Source organism: Typopeltis vanoorti, chromosome 12 (genome assembly GCF_054136105.1).
Source record: "Typopeltis vanoorti isolate ZY-2024b chromosome 12, IOZ_Tvanoo_1.0, whole genome shotgun sequence".
Taxonomy (NCBI): Eukaryota; Metazoa; Arthropoda; class Arachnida; order Uropygi; family Thelyphonidae; genus Typopeltis; species Typopeltis vanoorti.
The window spans coordinates 50222995-50242818 of NC_143560.1; the positions used below are offsets into that span (position 1 = coordinate 50222995).

Below are 19824 nucleotides of genomic sequence, written 5' to 3' on the forward strand. Positions count from 1 at the left end.
TAGTCATAGGAGACAAAACATGGGTTCATCACTTTACCCCAGAGAGCAAACAAGTCTCCATGACCTGGAAACACCCACAATCTCCTGTGCACAAAAAAATTCAAACCTGTTCCAACTGTTCAGAAAGTCATGGCTACAGTGTCCTGGGATTGCCAAGGAGTTCTGTTGATGGGCTTCTTGCTGAAAGGAAGAACAATCAATGCAGATATTCACTGTGCAATGTTGGACAAAATGAAAGCCAGCATTCAACACAAATGACTAGGAATCCTGACAAGTGGTGTGATTTTGATGCTCAACAGTGTTATTCTACACACTGCATAAACACTCGTCAGTAGTTGTGTTGTAATCACAGGAAAACCCTGCCACTCCCCCACCCAAAAGTCCAGACTTAGCACCTTCAGATTTCTGTTCCCCCCTCCTGCAAACCTTAAGAAGTGTTTGCAGGAGGCAATGGCTGACAATGACTGACCTAGAGTCCGAATAATAAATCAAGTAGGGATTAAATGGATGAATAACACCATTAAGCTTGAGCTGCAAAAAAAGAAACTGTGGAGGGAATTTAAGGAGAAAGGTGACCTGCAGGCACATGAACGGTATAAAGCCCAGGCCAGAAGGGTAACTAGTGTGGTAAGAAAAGCAAAAGCGGATTATTAAAGAACATTAGCCATGCAGGTTAAAGAGAATCCCACACAGTTTTTTCGATATGTTGCAAGTAAAAGAAAAAATGTATATGGTAGATTGATTTTAAAGAATGCCGATGGTAGGGAGGTAACTGAATCAGTTGATATAGTAGAATTATTGAGTGAGCACTTTGCAAGAGTATATCATCCAGGTGGTGACATTGCAGAAATGGAAGAACCAACAGCTTATACTGGAATTGTGGTAAATGAAGTGGAGGTGAATAGTCTATTACAAAACCTCAATGTCAATTCATTTCTGGGATTGGATGGTATACCAGCTCATGTCGTATGAGAAGCAGCTAAAGAATTGTCAGTGCCTTTGACCATTTTGTTTAATTTGAGTCTCCGGTCTGGGTTAGTCCCAAGGGGGTTGAAAGAGAGGAAAATAGTTCCACTGCATAAAGGAGGTTCGAAGACTGCTGTTGAAAATTACCGGCCTATCAGCATATCAGGAATTGTTGTCAAGGTCTTGGAGAAAACAGTCAAGAGGAAAATACAACCATGGTTTTGTGAAGGGTAGATCATGCCTCAGTAACTTACTCACGTTCTATAACACAGTGACGGCTAAACTGGATAAGGGTAACAGGTTTACAGTGATTCTACTGGACCTTGCTAAAGCCTTTGATAGGATACCACATGGAATTCTAATCAGTAAACTGCAGCATATCAGAATGGATATAGGGTTGGTGAGATGGACAGGAGGGTGGTTGATGGAGAGATATCAGAGAATGGTTTATTCAGGAGTAGAGTCCGAAAGACGGCCTGTGACTAGTGATGTGCCACAGGGTTCTGTTCTTGGACCACTACTCTTCAATTTGTTCATTAACAATATAGAAAAGGATCTGTGCATCTACTTGCGGATGATGCAAAGTTAGGTAGAGCAATAGTGAATGCTCAGGATGTCAAAATTTTGCAGGATGATTTGGATAGTTTGGAGGACTGGTCTATGGAGAATGGATGTCAATTTAATGTGGAAAAATGTAAGGTTATGCATTTTGGGGTGAAAAGATTAGCAGCAGTATATCACATTGGTGGAACTGTACTCCAGGAGATTGACGAGGTCAGGGATTTGGGAGTGTTGGTGGATAGCGAGTTGAAGTTTAGGGGGCACGTCACAAAAGTGGCAAAATCAGCTCATCAAATCACTTGGTTGCTGAAAAACACTTAAACGAGCAGAGACAAGCAAGTTATTGTTCCTCTGTATCGAGTTGATAAGATCCCATCTAGACTACTGTGCCCAGATACGGGTGCCAGGGTTTCTTCTCGATGGGGAGAGGATCCAGAGACGAGTGACCAAGATAATAGCAGGACTATGGAATGAACCTTATGAGAACAGGTTGAAGAATTGTGGGCTGCAGAAATTGGTTGATAGGCAGAAAAAGGGTGATATGATTGAGGCATTCAAATTACTGAAGGGTTTCTATAAGATTAATTCAGAAGATATTTTTGAGAATAGGACTGGGAGTGGGAGGACTAGGGGCCATCCATGGAAGCTTGGTAAGAGTGTGGTTAGCAAGGGTGCTAGAGCTATGTTTTTTACTAGGAGAGTGGTAAATGAGTGGAATAAGCTGCCAGAGTCTGTTGTGGGTACCATGACTGTAAATGAGTTCAAGGTGACGTATGATAGATACTGTGTGAAAGTTGAATAGTTGTTCTTAACATGATGTTGGGTCTCCCTCGATGAGTCTAAGGATTCCTTGTAGCTGCCCGTAATAATAATAAGAATAAAAAAAAAACAATAGCAAGAAACAAAAGGGATATGCTACAGAAATCTTAGTAGACTGATGTGGAAATAACCTAGGAGTTCAGTGTAAACTATTATAAGAGGGATTCAGGTTAGTAGTAGTAGTAAGACATACAGTATGGTATAAAAAAAAGCACTGAACTTCAACAACCCCTTTAGTACACGTGCTATGAGATATGCTATTCGACTGCATGCACATTAATAGAAGAGAATGTATTGAGCCTACGCCATTATATTTAGCTGTAGCAATGGTGTTGACATTGGAAGAAAAGACTTATATTGTTGAGTATTAGTTTTATTCTTATGGGATTAGTAGAGCAAATGGTCCACGTCTACCACATATTTGCCCCAAACAACAGCATTATCATTGCCTTAATTAAGATTCCGACATACCAGGAGTGTTGTGCTACAATGCAAAGGGCATTCGGGGAGACCACAAACTGGTAAATGTGCTAGGGATACCGAGGCAGTCACTACAGAGAATCCTTAAGCAATTGGGTGCCTTTTCATACATTATTCAGGTAGGTCAGTGTTTAACAGAAATGGGTTACTCTGCATGGCGGGAATACTGTGTTTGCATGCTGGCCAATGTCTACGAAGATCCATCTTTCCTTCATAATGTTTAGTTCTCAGACGAAGTGCATTTCCATTTAAGCAGCCAAGTAAACAGATGAACCTAGAGGTTTCTTGGTTTCTCGAGACCTGAATTTGTCCAAGACCATGACCTAGAATAATGAATGCTGCATTGAGAATGTGGTGGTTCCATTCACTCACGATGTGTCTTGTCTTGCAAAAAACATTCCATTTTGTGCACAGGTATTCCAACAGGACAGAGCAACCTGTCAACATCACCTAGTTCTAGAGCCTATTTATCAGAGCACTTCCCTGGGAAGCTCATGTAGAGGTTCTCAGAAAACTCGTACCATTCATGTTCTCCTGATCTCACATCACTTGATGCCTTCATTTGGGAATATGTTGAAGGAATGGGTATTCCACCATAATCAGCTTTCAAACCTTGTTGAACTAAGGGATAAAATTACACAACATGTCCAGCAGATGTCCCAACCCTTGTTCTCCAAGATGACAGAGAACCTTAGCATGTGCTATGAAACCTGTCTGGAAAGACAAGGTGCACATTTCGAGCGCATAATCTACTGTTGTTAATGCTTTATTTGACCAAGTATCCACTGATAGTTGTGGGTGTACATATCATGTTTAAACATATTTGTTAATAAGCCCATTCACTCTAAAACATATATTGTTGTAGTTATTCAGTACTTTTTTTTCTTCTTCTCTCACCATACTGTATAAAGAGCAACAATCCTAGATTTTATGGAATGGTAGCTATAACTGATATAAATGACATCTCAATTGGTTCTAAAGACCAGCCAAGTTTACAAACTACTACTGTGAGCAATCATATTTTGCTTGCCTGAGTTCATTCTGACTGCAAAGTTTGGTAGTAGAAATATCATTTTTAACTGTTTTTCAAGTTATCACAAAAAATAAAATAAAATAAACGAAAATAAAAGCATAACAAAAGTTGTTGGCAAGTAGATCAGCATATATTCTGAAAGAATAGAGGAAGAAAATAAAAAAGCAGCATCTGCTCTGTCTTTTCTACAAACACTTCAACAGACATTCAGGTGTGCTAATATCTATAGTTCTGTTACTCAACTTAAAAGATGTGAAAGTTTGAGCAACAATCAGCCATCATCAATTTAAAGTCTAATTTTAATTCTGTTACTGCTATTTTGTGAACGCATCGGCTTTTTTTTTTTTTTCTGGCAAATAATTATAATCTGAATCCTTAATATTCTGAAAGAATAGAGGAAGAAAATAAAAAAGCAGCATCTGCTCTGTCTTTTCTACAAACACTTCAACAGACATTCAGGTGTGCTAATATCTATAGTTCTGTTACTCAACTTAAAAGATGTGAAAGTTTGAGCAACAATCAGCCATCATCAATTTAAAGTCTAATTTTAATTCTGTTACTGCTATTTTGTGAACGCATCGGCTTTTTTTTTTTTTTCTGGCAAATAATTATAAGCTGAATCCTTAAGAAGAAAATTTTCTTCTGTGTTACTAACCTCTCAATGATAGTAACTATGTGCAAGCATGCGCGCGCACACGCACACACTATAGGTCCTCAAATGCTTAAAGGCCAGTTGGGATTGGTTTTTGCCCATATTCTAAGTCCCTCATGAGGTTTCATTATTTTATAAGTGTACGAAGCTGTGCTAGTATAAACCAAAAAAACAAATCAACTTAATAAATGCATGTCACCTTAGCAATATTTCTTTATTATTCATTGTTTTAAATAAAAATGGTCTACCTCCCCAAAAAAGTATTTTATGTATGTCTAAAATTAAAATTGAAATATGAAAATATTTCAAATGACTAGAGATTTTTAAGCAATCTGCAGGCTTATAAATTTATTTACACTGTCTACAATAGTTGGATTTTCCAAATAATTACATCTGTCAAAACTGACTTCACACAAAAGTAGACAACCCACCCCTTTTGTGTTTAAAAAAAGCCTGCCTTAGGGCAACATTCTTTACAGAGTGGCATAACAACCAAGGCAACTTATCCACTGCAGTTCCACGATGGGTGATAAGGAACTGAAGCAGTAATTTACCAGTTTAGTCTGTAGTTAAGTAATTTAAACTGGCATCGATGAACTTCAGATGAATTTGTAGTCTTGTTTCTGTACAGCCTAGTTCAACACGATGGTAAATAATTAAATCTGATTTTTTTTTTTTTTTTTACATTTTAAACTTCACTTAAATTCTAAAATTAAACACCTCAAATAACATTTGTTTGTCAAATCAGTCATGGAGTATTCATAGAACACTGCATACAAAACACTTTACAATTCTTAGAATAATATGAATAGATTACATTCCTTCCACATGGTCAATTTCTCCCACATTAATACGGTCTGGATCTGGTTGAACTGTAAAACCAAGAAGAGAGCTGTCAAGCTTTTGCATTCTGTTTTTTTTCTTTTTCTTGTTCCTACTTAACAGTGCTTCATTTTCATGAAATTGTTGCAACTGTTGGGAGGGATTCTTCGATGGATTGATAATGGGAGCTGGTCCCCAGAGTGTATCCTGTACAGAAAATTATTATTAATTTATATAGTTGCTGACAAAAATAAATTAATAAACAACAAAGCAGTAAGAAGAAGTAAATATCTGAATTAAGGCATTTGTTTTTATACATTCTCTACTATATGCAGGCTCTGCACTGAAAAGTTGGTTTGTCTATCAGTTTTTACTATTAGTATGGCAACTAGCTTTATGTACCAAAATCTGGTAATAAAATACAGGGTGGCCATAAATTAACTTTTCCTCTTTGGAGGTATTTGTAGCTAAAACTAATACACGGAACGAGCCCACATTTTATATTGAGACTTTCAAAGGCATGGGGAGATGAATTCCGCAAAAACAAGATTTAGTACCAAACGTCACCGATAGGGGAAATTTTGGTGCTGGCAGAGCCAAAAGCAGTCAAATATTTGCAATAAACACAGGATTATGCAAATTTTACTGTGCGTACATGACAGCAGCACCACCAATTCCACTAAAAAAGGGATTAGGAACGTTCAGGTGGTTATCCGAATGACTGACGAAATGTGCTCAATATGAGTCCTACCTTGCCTCAGCGTGCTTTACTTGTTTTACCTTAAACAGTACAATGCCATAGCTGCCCTTCGGGAATTTAGAAGGCTTCATAACCTGCATACAGGTCCTATGTCAGCTGTATTACTGAGAGCTATGATTAAGAAGTTTGAAGAAACTGGATCACTGGGAGTTAGACCTGGCAGAGGACAGAAAGAAGTGCAAGAAGAGACAGTACCAGACGTTGCTACTGCGGTGTTTGACGACACAGGGTGTTCGCTTACACTGTTGAAATGTTATTATTCCATTTTATCTGCCTTTAATGTAATTATCTGCTTTTTTTTTTGGCTCTGCCAGCATCAAAATTTCCCCTATCGGCGACTTTTCATACTAAATCTTTTTTTTTTTTTGCAGAAATCATCTCCCCATCAAAACTGAGCCTTCAAAAGTCTCAATATAAAATTTGGTCTCATTCCATTTATTAGTTTTAGCTACAGATGCCTCCAAAGAGGGAAAGTTATTTTATGGCCACCCTGTACTAATAATCTTAATAAAAGGTTTTGCCTGATTTTAGTGAACATTTACTGTGCTGACTTTCAAGTTCTGTAGTATATGTGTATTTGAGAAAGAGACATGATTACTATTTGTAAGATCAGTCATTTTCTACAACAGCTATTAATGGAGAGTGATTTGAATAAGAGGGGGCATAGTACATTTTGATTTCAGATTAAATAAGATAATAAAAGAATACACAAATGGGATAAAGGCACAGTAAAGAATGCTTCTGAAAGTTCTATATATTAAATTTTATGGAATATATTTTTCCTTCTTATTATGTCTCTTAACCATATCTTGAAATATCTGAAAAGATGAGTTCTTTCAGCCTTTCTGAGTTGGTGGATAGAATTAATACTTATCTTATTTTAGAAAAATGCAGTACATACCACAAAAGAAAGTCACATAGTTTCAGTCAGAGACAATGAAAAATCAAGGCACCAATGGGTGTTTCTCTTAATCAATTGAAAAATGTAGTTTGCTTAATCACTCTGTTTATAAGAATATAAAACTGTAATCGTCATAGTCAGCTGCTGAAAAATCATACTATGAGTTGGTCATTGCGAGTGAATGAAATTCCTTATTTCTTCACAATACATATAATATTTCAAGAATTGCCAATATAACTATATAGGCAATCTTTGACGATGTTACTATACATCAATCACTATAAGAATCATTCATAAATCATATAATAATGCTCTTCAAGGAAGTTATGGTTTCACCACATGACAATAGGTCAGAACTTTTGCACTGCACACTTTTCGACATATTCTCCCTTTACTTCAACACACTTTTCACATCTTTGAATTAACATTTCTATGCCCTTGAAAAAAAAAAAACAGTCTGTATTTTTGGCAAAATGGCCAAAAGCTGCATCTTCACTTTATTGTCATCTGCAAATTTTCTTCCACGAAGGTATTTCTTCAGTTTCGAGAAGAGGTAATAGTCAGTGGGTACTAGATCTGGGCTGTAGGGCAGGTGTTCAATCTCCTGGAAGTCACAGTTCACTGCAGCCTTTGCAACAATAGCCATAGGAATGTTGTTGTGAAGCAGGCAAACACCATGACTCAGAATGCCTTTATGGCATTCTGAGTCATGGTGTTTGCACGCAGTTTATGCAAGAGTGAAGCATAATATTCTGCATTCATGGTGGTATTCCTTTCCTTGAAATCAATCAAGAGAATTCCCTGGCAATCCCAAAAGATTTTTGCCATGATCTTATTGGTGAACTGAGTGACCTTGGCTTTTCTCAGTGGTGCTTTGCCTGGTTTGCACCACTCTATGGATTCCCTTTTGAAAACAGGACCATAGTTTCATCCTCAGTGACAATGGATTCCAGCACGTCTCTCTGATTCCCTTAGCAAAGCTCTAAAAACTTGCAGGAACAGGTCACATGATGCTCCTTCTGAACTGAAGAGAGAGAGAGAAGTTGGAGCACTCACCTTGCACTGATCTTCATCATGTGAAGCTTCTTGTGAATGATGAGAAAGACAGTTGCTATAGAACGCCTCAACCTTGCTGAGATTTCCTGGAGCTACAGCCATCTGTCATTGAGCAGTTCTTTCTCAACAAGAGAGACATTTTCCTAAGTCATCACTTTCACAGGCTGACCATTACGAGGGTCGTCTTCAATGCTCTGTTCTAGCAAAACTGTTTAGCCCATTCCTTCATGGAAGAATATGAAGGAGAAGCTTCCCCATAAACACCATCAGTTTGCTGTTTGATAGCACTTAGAAAAAGCTCTTCTTTGGTGAAAAACTTTATCATAGTGCAGTGCACATTTTTTAACATTATAGTCACTCAGTGTGCCATGTGTTATTCAAACAAGTGTTTCCAACTGAATGATGTTGGTAGAAGGTTGAAACTAGTACACTAACCTCCCCATAGATGATGCTATCTGTCACACACACCATTTTAAAATTGGTGCAAAATTTGTATGTCAGGAACTTTTGGAACCTACCTCATATATAAGTATCCATCTATTCAAGGACAAGCAATCCTACATATGCCACCAATCTTTTTGAAGCCTTACTCTCATCTATAAGAGATGTTAAATATTCTTTAAATAACTAACATGCAGTGATGCTGGTTTCTTTTTTGAATACACTGGGTAAGCTTGTTGCTCATAACTTTTTGTTATCTAAGGCATGCTGTAGTTTAGCAGATCACACTGAGCTCTAACATCAGTGAGACATCACAGATCAAAATTTACATTTTGTGATTTGTGACTTGACTGCAAGAATTAGAACATGCAAGGAGTGAAGTGCTGCTACACATCCAAATACATGGCCTATCTTATTTAAAAAAAAATATAACAGTACATTCTGTATTTCAACGAATGTACACATAATATGATATATCCTCTTATATTATTTCATATTACCTTATTTGAAATACCTAAATTTAATAAGGTAATTATACAACATAAATCTAAATATAAATAAAACTTGAAATGTATAAAAAGCACTATGCATTTCATTAATAAAGGAAAGATAACAGTTCTATAATAAATAAAAAACAAGGAGAGGCTGATAAACTCTGATATGATGAATGAGGATAGACAGTAATATACTGGTGATTGAGACTTCTGTAATTTTGGCATTTTTCCCCTGTTTCTTTTGTCCATGGTATTCCTTATACTATATATATGGGACTTTGCACCCTTTTATCTTTTGCTACTTCACATGCTGCTATATCCCCCTCCCCCGTCCCACTCGCTCACACAAGTTAACATACCTCAACTGTTTGCTTGATTTGATTGCAACATTTGTTGCGTCTTTCCAGAAACTGCTTGGCAAATTCACGTGATTCCTTTCCATCACCTAAGTACGATCTTATATAATCATGCACCTAAGAGAAATTAAAAAAAAAAAAAAATCATCCATAGGGCACACAACAGTTTATCAAATAAGTTGCATTTATTAGTGACATAATAAAACAGTCATACTAGAAAGTTTAGATATAGCAGACCCTACTTTGTTACTTGTTCACATTAGGACTTTATGTTTCATGAATGGTATAATGGTCATGACTATATGAAATGCTGGGGCAAATAAGTGAGGTGATTGAGATGCATAGAAGGTTATGCATTGCTCAATGACAGAGACTATAGCATACAATAGAAAATACAACTTTTAACTAATATGAATGATTTATAATAAATGAATCAATGTAGTTTTATTTTTTATCTAATAACTAAATTTCATGTCATGACATATTCTTATATCCTCATCTTCTCAAAATGAAATAACATGATGGAATTTAATGCTGTCTAGTTAAGTATGGGAAGGCTCTGGTATGAATATAGAAAACAAATATCAGGAGGGTGGCCAAATATTATGGGTTATTGAAAAAGCTTTAAAATGGGGGGGATTGTAAAAGAGATCAGAGATGATAAAGGCAACGTGAAACTGGAGATATTCTAGATGACTGGAGTAATTACTATGAAAGACTGAAAAAAAAACCTAGCAGAAAATGCAGCAATCTGTGTTATCCAAATAGTTTGGGTGGGGGGGTGCCCCCCCCCCTTTTTTTTTAAGTGGACTTTTATTTTAAACATGCTTTCCTGTAATGCACAGGCAAACATTCTCAATTTTTATAAATGCCATGTGTGTGTGATGTCTAAAGATTTGCTTTGTTTTCTATAGAGAAAAATTGCACAAATACAAAAAGCATTCATTCTGTGAATTAATTTTAAACCAGGATTATAAATAAACAAAACTAATTTATAACAAGCAGAAAACTTTAAAACTTGGATATGTTTCATGACCTTTAGCTAAGTGCAATTAGTGTTATTTTCCTTGAAACTCAGATTCTTAATCCTGCAACCACTGAAGAAAATGAACTGTAGAACTTGCAAAATTTCAGACAATATATGTAGTTGTTAGGGTCTACAAGTTAATGACAGTTGTCTTCTATATTTGCTTCCCAGGATGTCAATTAAAATCACTAATTGTCTTGTCCTTTGAAGAGTCTTAGATGTTTCCGTGTACTCCTTTGGCTATGTCGATGATTTTGTTTATATAGAGCTGTTGTTCAGGATTAGGATCTATTTTTTGCAAGGCTGCTGTAATTGCTGGACAGGTAAAGATGTGAGTGGGTGTCAGTTCAGTATTGGAACAGTTGTTGCAGTTTCTATATGTTCTCGTATCATCTGTATTGATCTTCATTCCTCTATAATGTCCTGTTCGTAGTCTTGCTATTGTGGTGGTGGTCTTTCTGTCAGCACTGATTTCGGGAATTTGAGATTGTCACTGATTTCAGTGGAATTAGTTTAGCTTTTGCTAGTGCATTGGCATCAGCAAGAGTTATCATGTGAGTTTCTTGGTTGAGTTCTCTGGCCTCTTTTGCTAATTTATCAGCTGCTTCATTGTAATCAATGCCTACATGAGCAGGAATTCATTGTAAAATGCAACTGTTTCCTAAACACTTTAGTTGATTTAAGAGTTTATGGATGTCTTGTGTGTGCTTGGTATTGCCATTTTTGATTGCCTCCAAAGCTGATCTTGAGTCACTGTAAATTATAATTCCTTCAGATTGTTGAGATGATGGAAGTTTTAAGTAGGCTTCAAGTGCTTTATTTATTGCGTAGAGTTCGCTGGTAAAATTGGAAGCGATTCTCCAAGATCCAACTTTTATTGAAAGTTTTTCACCTTTCGGGAGTAGAAGAAGAACACTTGCGCCTCCATTAATCATATTGGTGTCTGACAATCATCAGTATAACAAATAACCTGTTTGGAAGATGAAATAAGGTTGATAGTATTTAGACCTTTTTCTTTGAGCATTTCTTTTGGTTCTTTTTTTATACAGAGTTTGGTAAGGTTTAGATTTATGGAGGTATTTGAAGGTAAAGGACTGGAAAATAGAAGTTCTTTGTTTACTAATTGTCTTGGGTCATTGGATAAGGAGGAGAATAGCTAATTCAGGTTTCCAAAAATTTGTTTAGATGGTCTTGTAGTGCCAAAGGACATAAGACTGAGGATGGTTGGGTGATGGTTGTTGTTTCATAGCAATTCATATCAGGTTGTAGTTTAAGTAATTAAGTAATCATAGCCAGTAATCAGCAACTTATGTATCTTAATTCTAGTCCATGTGCATTTTTGGATGTTTTGCTATTTCTGCCATGTTGTTAACATATGCATTTTGAGTTTTCAGCCTTTAAATTTTAACAACATTTAAAAAAAAAAAAAAGTAAGGGACGCTCAACTTAAAATTACATCGGGATGTTAGGACCCCTAGAGTTTCTATATGGATCACACTGATAATGTGATCCATATAGATAACGAACATCAGTGGAAATAACATATACACTAGTTTGCATATCTGATTTTACCTCTTCAACAGTATCTCCTTCACTTCTAACTGCTGACTTGCAGCTTAAATAGAGATTATGTATTGCTTGATATAATGTCCATTTAAACCATATAACTTGCGTTTTGAAGAGCTTTCAATTTTGGCACCTTGTCATATGCCATTTCCAGATCAACATACTCTAAATACAGTAATTACTCCAAACATCTAGAATATCTTTATCTTCAGCTTTCATGTCACCTTTATCATCTCTGATTCTTTTTACAGTACTTTTCCTCCATTTTTAAGTTTTTTCCATAGCCTCCAGAATATTTTGCTACCCTCCTAATATTTATTTTCTATGTTCTTAAGTCTTCCCATGACTTTTGTTTAGCTCGTTTTTCACTGTACTTTGCATTCTTACATTTTTCTCTGTATTCTCTAAGAGCACAAACTAACTTGCTTGTCAGGAACTTTCAATATGCTTTCTTCATTTCCTTCACTGCCTCTTCAACTTCCTGAGTTCTGATTTTTCTATACTTACAGACCTTACCACATGCCTCTCTGGCTGAATCAATCAAAGTTTTCTTCAAGATTTGTCAATGAATCCCCAAGGTTTGGTTCTTGTTTTCAAATTCTTTCATTTTTTCTCGAATGATGTTTGTGTATTTCAGTCTACAGTTCACCTCTGAAAGCTGCTCAACGTTGATTAGTTTTAAAACCTTCTTGCACACTCTTCTCTTCAATACGAAGTTTAATTTTATCCTGCTAAAAACTAAATAGTGATCACTTCTTATTTCAAATCCTCTGTATACTCTTCTATAACCTCTATATACTGGCATTACTCTTCTCTTCCAATTCCTGCACTGATGATCAAAGCAAATGCCTCTTCCCAATTTTATCAAGAACTACTCACTTCATGCACTCACAGTCTTCTGCCAGACAGAAATCAGAAGAATCCATAATTTGAACACAATCAAGGATTCGAGTCAATATCCTACTTATTGTGTTATTAACTTGCTCCAGAATTAATACCATCTATATCACTTCATATCACTGTTCAATTGCTTTCATTTCTGTTCTTTCAATAACTATGTAGAAGGACATCAACAGCCAACTTCTGCACCTGTAGACCCACCAACTAATTAGTGACCAGCAATAAGGATTCCAGATTCTTTGTAGATTCCATCACTCTCAATCCACAGCCAATATCTTCTAGTCTTCACCTTCAGACTCAAGCCATGGAAAATGTCATGTCTTAGACATATTATACACTTTCCTCTGTTACCTCTTCACCCTAGAATCCAATTACAACAGAAAAGGAAACTAATAATATTATAGCCTTCATAGACATCTTGGTAACATGCAAAATGCTGACCTAACAGTAACCTGTCCTTTTCAGTACACAGAAAACCCAATCACACAGGCAGATAACATTCACAGACTTTCCCCTCACTCCCCTCTCAACAATATGGTATCATTAAAACACTAACCAATAGTCTATAACCTTTGTTCCAATGAGGCTTCTCTTGCAGCACAACGCATGGCTACAGTTTTCACAGAATCAATAAAATGATCCATCCTTCCATCAATCTACAACCTTCTCTTCAAAAGGATTTTAGTAATGTTATCACCAGCCTTGATGTCTGAGGCACAGCAGAAAAATTGGCCCGATTCCTAAAGAAATGCAACCTCTGCATGGCTTGAAGCCCCACTTGAAACTATCTATCCTTATTCAATCCACTCAGGAGTAACTCCCTCCTCTTTCAAATTACTGGTGTATATAGAGTTCTCTATTCCTGCACGTTGGCTTAATATGGACAGACAAAAGTCAGCTACCATCTACATAGAAGAACAAAGAATACATATATAGTTAAAACTATGGTCAATCAAGCCTTGCACAGACCATGGATTTGGATATGACTCAAAGAATCAAATGGAAAAAGATCACCATGCTCCATTGCAGCACATTTAGAAGAGAACAACTACTTTCAAAAAATCAGCCTAACTTGAATAAATATGGTTGCATAAAACTGCCTAAACTATGCGAAACACTAATACTTTGACATTCCAGTTTACATCCTAGGTCTCTAGCAGGTGCCTAAAGAGGGCACTTTATCTAGTCAGGACTAGTCTTTGGACCATGTGTTTTCCATAATTTTGTGTTCAAGGTCTTAAATTGTATTTCCTGAAGGTGTCTGCAACAGACAAAATATCAGAAGAATTAAACAGTGTTTTTAATCCTTTCTACATGCTGTTTTATTCCATTAAATCTCCAACATGACTTATTAAGTATATGCAATAGCAGCTGACTGGAAAACAAAACAGGCCCAGAAATTACCTGAGAACTGCCAACAAACCCATTATTTTATATTATGAAATATTTTTTAAAATAAAAAATTACTTTTTGACATTAGTTTTTATCATCTTTTTCGTGTGACATTAATAACATAATAATAAGAATTTTATTAAGACTCCCAACGTGTGTAAAATTTTTAACTGGTTTGCTAAAAAAGCAGGTTGCAGGTTATTCCTTTGTGAGAATTACAATCCCCTGAAAGCATAAATGAATTTTTTCTGAATTATCAAGAATTCTAAAAACGTGAAATCCTTGACAGATGCCAAGAATGAAAATATCATTACCTTAAGAAGAAGTGGTCCAGGTAAAATTAAGCAGATGTTTGGCAGAAAATAATATTCCTGTAAAATTGCTAGCCTAGATAACTCCCTATATAGGCTGTCATATAGGAAAAGGGTGGCAGGAAGGAAGCAGTAAGAGTGCCAAAAGAAGTGTATCTCAGCTAGATTTTCTGTGTGGCTATATAAAATTCTATCACCCCAATGCAGCATTAGCCGCTGTGGATTGAAGTGTGTGTGCTGCTCTACACTTCATAACTATTGTCTGCTTAACAATCAGCTTGTAAGTCTTGAAAATTTAACAATCGCCTCAAGCAAACCAGTGCAAGCAGTCTTCAGCACATCACTACTCAAAAGGTTGTAAACCTATAGTACACTACTCAAAACAAATTATGGGATATTTTAGTTTCTGTCGGATAATTATAAATTTCTGCAAATAATTATAACTATTGGGTACTTTATACATAAATATTTCTTACTTATGGATAGGGTGTAATTGATGAGATATCGTTTAAATAATCGATATTTATTACAAATTTAACAAATTATACATTTTAGAGTGAAATAATTTTAACAAGAATAGCCAAAAACGCTTTTGTTAACTTTTAATAGGGCGTATGGTCTCCATTAACAGCGGTACATCTTGATTGCATGGACCGGATAAGATGATTAAACAGTTCTTGTGGGATATTTCCCCACTCTTCGGTGAGAGCAATTTCGAGCTCTTGAAGCGATCATTGTGGCACCAGTTGAGCAGAAATGCACCTATATAAAGCATCCCAGGATGTTCGATTGGATTACAATCCAGTGAACAGACAGGCCAATCCATTCGTTCAATACCTTCTTCCTCAAACCACTCTTGCACCAAATTTGTATGGTGTAAACAAGCATTGTCATCCATAAAAATGAATTCTTGGCCAATTGCAGCAGCAGCATATGGACGACCTATAGGTTCCAAAATCTCATTGTGATACCTTTGGGCTGTTAAGGAAACATTTCTAATAAAATAGAGATCAGTATGGCCACCTATACCTATTCCAGCCAATACTATCAAACTCCCACCTTGATGTTGAGGGTCTTTCACGAACAAACTGTGAATTATTTCTTGTTCCACTTTCACACCATATCAAGATACATTAGTTATCTGGTTGCAGACTGCACCTAGATTAGTCACTAAAAAGTACATGAGCCCAATCCTCATTTGTCGAATTGCAGCGTTCCTGTACCCAAATTCTTCAGGCTCTTTTGTGATTTGCAGTAAGTGGAATGCAAACCATTGGTCTTCGAGCATATAAACCTATGGCATCAAGTCGATTTCGAACATTTCCCGTCTCCAGAAAGCGATTCCAAAGTTGTAAAATTATGCTTTCAGATACATGACACGCTTGAGTGACAACTTGTGGTATTTGGCCAGCTTCTAATCGATCAATGACTCTCCAAGCCATGGATTCCAGGATATTATATTGCTCTGCCATTTTAAACAAAATAATGGGGTAGGTGACACAAGTTTACAATTGAAATGATAATTATGCACTGTGGAAGCGAGCGCAACAAGCAATGCTTTTATACCCCCCACATGCTAATATGGCTAAGACATGGTTCGACAAGTCTTAACATGATTTTGTATGCAGTTGTGTGTTCTACACTGTTGTATATTAAGAATATTTGAAAATAAATGTATTACATCTGCAAATTATTTTTATAATTTTAAAATTTAAAATGCAAGTAAAAGAAAGAATGAGTATGAAAGAATAACACTGATGAATGTAGATTGTATGTGTATGACAGATGCAGAAGACTGTTCAATAATGAGTGCCATCTTACTAAAAGCTATCAACTTAGTATTGTTAAACTTTGATAAATTGAGATTCCTAAGAATTCTAATTTTATCATTTAACAGGAAAATCCTTGTAGGGAAATATGCTTGCTTCTAGGTATGTGCTGTATGTAACTGGTAAAATATAGATTACATTATTATAAAGAAAAAATATTATGAATATTTCAAGGAAGGAATACTCACTTGATTGTATAATGCCAGTAATACGTTATAAATTAATGATATTTTGTTAGAGTTGATAATACAATGTTTTGTGGTATGACTTGCATTAAGCTGCTGTGAACAAAAGTTCAAAGTGTGCAGGCATGTCGACGGAAAGAAAGGTTGCCCCCAGGCAGTCGCGTGCCCACGGCAAGTGCAGAAGCAAGTGGTCGGAAAAAACAAACGATACAAAACGAGACCCACATGGGAGAAATTATACACGTTGGGTGAGCTACGGTGATTGCCGATAGGGGAGATGATATAAAAGGGTTAGGAACCCTCACACACACACACACGAGGCTTTTTTTCTCTTCTCTCTTGGCTGGTAGTCTTGTGTATTCTGGTGGGTAGACGGTTGCACGGAGGAGCGTCCTGTCCAGGAGTGCTTGGACGAAAAATCAGCGAAGAGTTCTGTAATTCCCGAGAGTGGTAATAGGATATGCCGCTTATGAGCTGGAAGGATGACATGCTCCTAATTGTACGATGAAAGAACATATCTCCGTTCGACTGACAGGCAATCAACAGAAAGGGCTCAGCACCTAGGCAACAGGCCTCACAGAAGCAGAATCGCCTTATGCCATCACTATATCTGGTGTGGGCTAGCTATGCTGGGATCATGTGGACTTGTCCTTGACCGAAGAAATCCATGCCATAGCACCGACTAAATGAATCGGAAGGGAGATCGATCAGAGAACGGCAGTTAGAAGTTGAAGGAACAAATATGAAGAACCAGTGTGTACAGTAACATTGAAAATTCTTTGTCTATAAGAAAATTAAGATGTTATAAATGAGATTAAGGAAAATTGAGGACTTTCACATAATTAAGACAGGACTGTAGCACCTTAATATTAGAACGCATAGTGAGGTAACTCCTATATGGTTAAACTAATGTGTATGTTTTTGAAAGTATTAAGAAGGTTTAGTCTGAGTAATGTGATACAAAGATAAATGTGAATATTGCAGTCAAGTTTTGTCAGTTTGTGAAATAACATATTGATATTGCTTCTTGATAGTCCTTACTTAATAAGGATACCTATAATTTTCTCTGATTAACATTGAAGTTTTGGATTGAGTTTCTTTGTATTGTAAATTGTATTAATATGTCAAATAAACCTTTGCTATCTTTAATCCGAGTGTCTGAGTATTAGAATCGATGCACCACTTGCAAAAAGATACGAATCTAAGTGGGAGAAAATAGATTATGTTATAGATCACGATTGCAAATCAGTAGTCATTATAGTACACCTTTGAGATCACTTCTTGATTAAGACATGTTTAACTTAATCTAATAGCTTAGGTGGCACAGCAGAAAAATATAAATATTCCTAATGCTTTAAGAGAAGTGAGATTTCAAAAACTTTGCCACGTTGGTTTTGGCTCGCCACTGAGGCAATTCCTTTGTGTTTTAGAGGTACCACGTGACTCCTTAGGAAGAACCCAGCGTATAGTACATATATCAATAGAATTTAAGAAAGGGGGACACAACAGTATATGCACCAAAGCTATTGTATAATATGAATAAGAATTCAACAATAGGGCCAACAGAATGCTAAAAGAGTATTCAGCTGAACTAGCTGTGCCTTTGACTTGATTGTATAATTTGTGCCTCAGCATAGGGAGGATTCAACTTGATTGAAAAAATGTATGATAATTCTATTGCACAAGTGTGATGCACAGAACCAGGGTGAAGATTTTGAAAAAGTTGGTAAGATATCATATACAAAAAAGGGTTGACAGAAAAATCTGTTTTGCAATGAACTGTATAGGTTTTCTAAGGGAAGGTCATGTTTTAACAATTTGCTCATTTATAATAATGTTACAGCTGAGTTGGATAAAGGGAATGCATACATTATGATACTGTTGGACTTTTCCAAGGCTTTTGACAGGATACAGAATGGAAAGCTGTTACTTAAACAAATAGCTTATTGGATCATAAATTATCAGCTTGTATAAAAGAATGGCTGACTGATATATGAAAGAGTGGTTTATGGAGGATGCAAGTCTGCAAGATTTATGGTAACTAGTGGTGTATCCCAGGGATCAGTTCACTGTTATTCAATCTGTACATTAATGACACTGGAAAGGATTTGATAAGATACATTCAGCTATTAACTGATATCCAAAGATAGGCAGAGTGATCAGGTATGCAACTGACATGCATTACTTGCAGAATGATTTGAACAGGCTGGAATTGTGGGTATGTGAAAATAGCTATCAGTTCAATGTTGTAAATGCAAACTTATGCACTTTTTTGGTGTTGAGATATTCAACAGTGTATATTAGCATTATATTAGCAGGATTATGTAAGAAAAAACAGATCAGATTAAGGATCTTGAAGTTTTAGTAGACAGGAAGTTGAAGTTAAGGGGCCATGTGGTAAAGACTGCTAATACAACTCAGAGAATAATTGCAATGATGAAAGAGATACTGACATGTAAGGATAAGGAAGTCATTTTACCCCTTTACCTCATATGACCTAAAACTACTGACTGCAAATCTGGTATCATAGTTTTAAAGTGACGCAGATACAATGGTGAGGATGCAAAGTAGAGTTTTAATGTTATTGGGACTGTGGAAGGTAGATTATGAGGACCGACTGGTAATTTGTGGACTGCAGACATTGTGGGGGAGATATGATAGAGACCTAAAAACGTCTTAAAAGATCTGAGGATATCAGTAGATGGCATTTTTCATTTTATAGAGGCTGAGAAAAGAACATCCATGGAAGATGAGAATGAACGTAAACCAAGAAGCGGGTGAATGCTAGATTTTTTTCTCATCGAGTGCTGCCTAATTAGAATGGCTTGCCTTTGGAGATAGTGTGAATGAATTCAAGAGAAGATAATAACAGATATGGTGAGTGATATATGTCCTCCCTTCATGAGTCCCTGGCTCTTTGAAGGTCTCTTCACAAATCCTGTTCTAGGAACCAAACAATTATTTCAAGCCACTTCTGACTTCCAATAAGTGGGATGGTTGTTTTACCTGGACAATGAAGTATCTCCCACCTAAACAAATTGCTTCTACACACAGAGTAAAACTTAGAAAAACTATAGCATTTAAAAAAAAAAAAGCTTATAAACTGGCCAAGTCTGAGAATGAACACAAGACTGATATATTAGTTGGCCATTATGCTCTACCCCAGGGTGCTTAAGGGTCAAAGCTGTATAACTCAGAGGAGACCTCCACATAGTCTTTAAAGGAATGCGAAGAACTGACCAGAGCTTCTGACCTAATGTCCAATCCTCACCT

At 36.4% G+C, this 19824-nt stretch overlaps 1 protein-coding gene across 4 annotated transcripts in view; it reads right to left on the reverse strand.

Annotated features, from left to right (window-relative positions):
• Positions 1–4827: 4827 nt before the first annotated feature.
• The window catches only part of LOC150100781 (GRB10-interacting GYF protein 2-like), a 525021-nt gene continuing 510024 nt past the window's right edge, over positions 4828–19824 (reverse strand). For all 4 annotated transcript variants that reach the window (XM_090401532.1, XM_090401529.1, XM_090401530.1 and 1 more), the window contains exons 29-30: positions 9345–9458; positions 4828–5540 (exon numbers count right to left, since the gene is read on the reverse strand). In XM_090401532.1, coding sequence (XP_090257658.1) covers positions 5325–5540; positions 9345–9458 — 330 coding nt within the window. In that variant the 3' untranslated portion in view covers positions 4828–5324. The remainder of the gene's footprint in view (positions 5541–9344; positions 9459–19824) is intronic.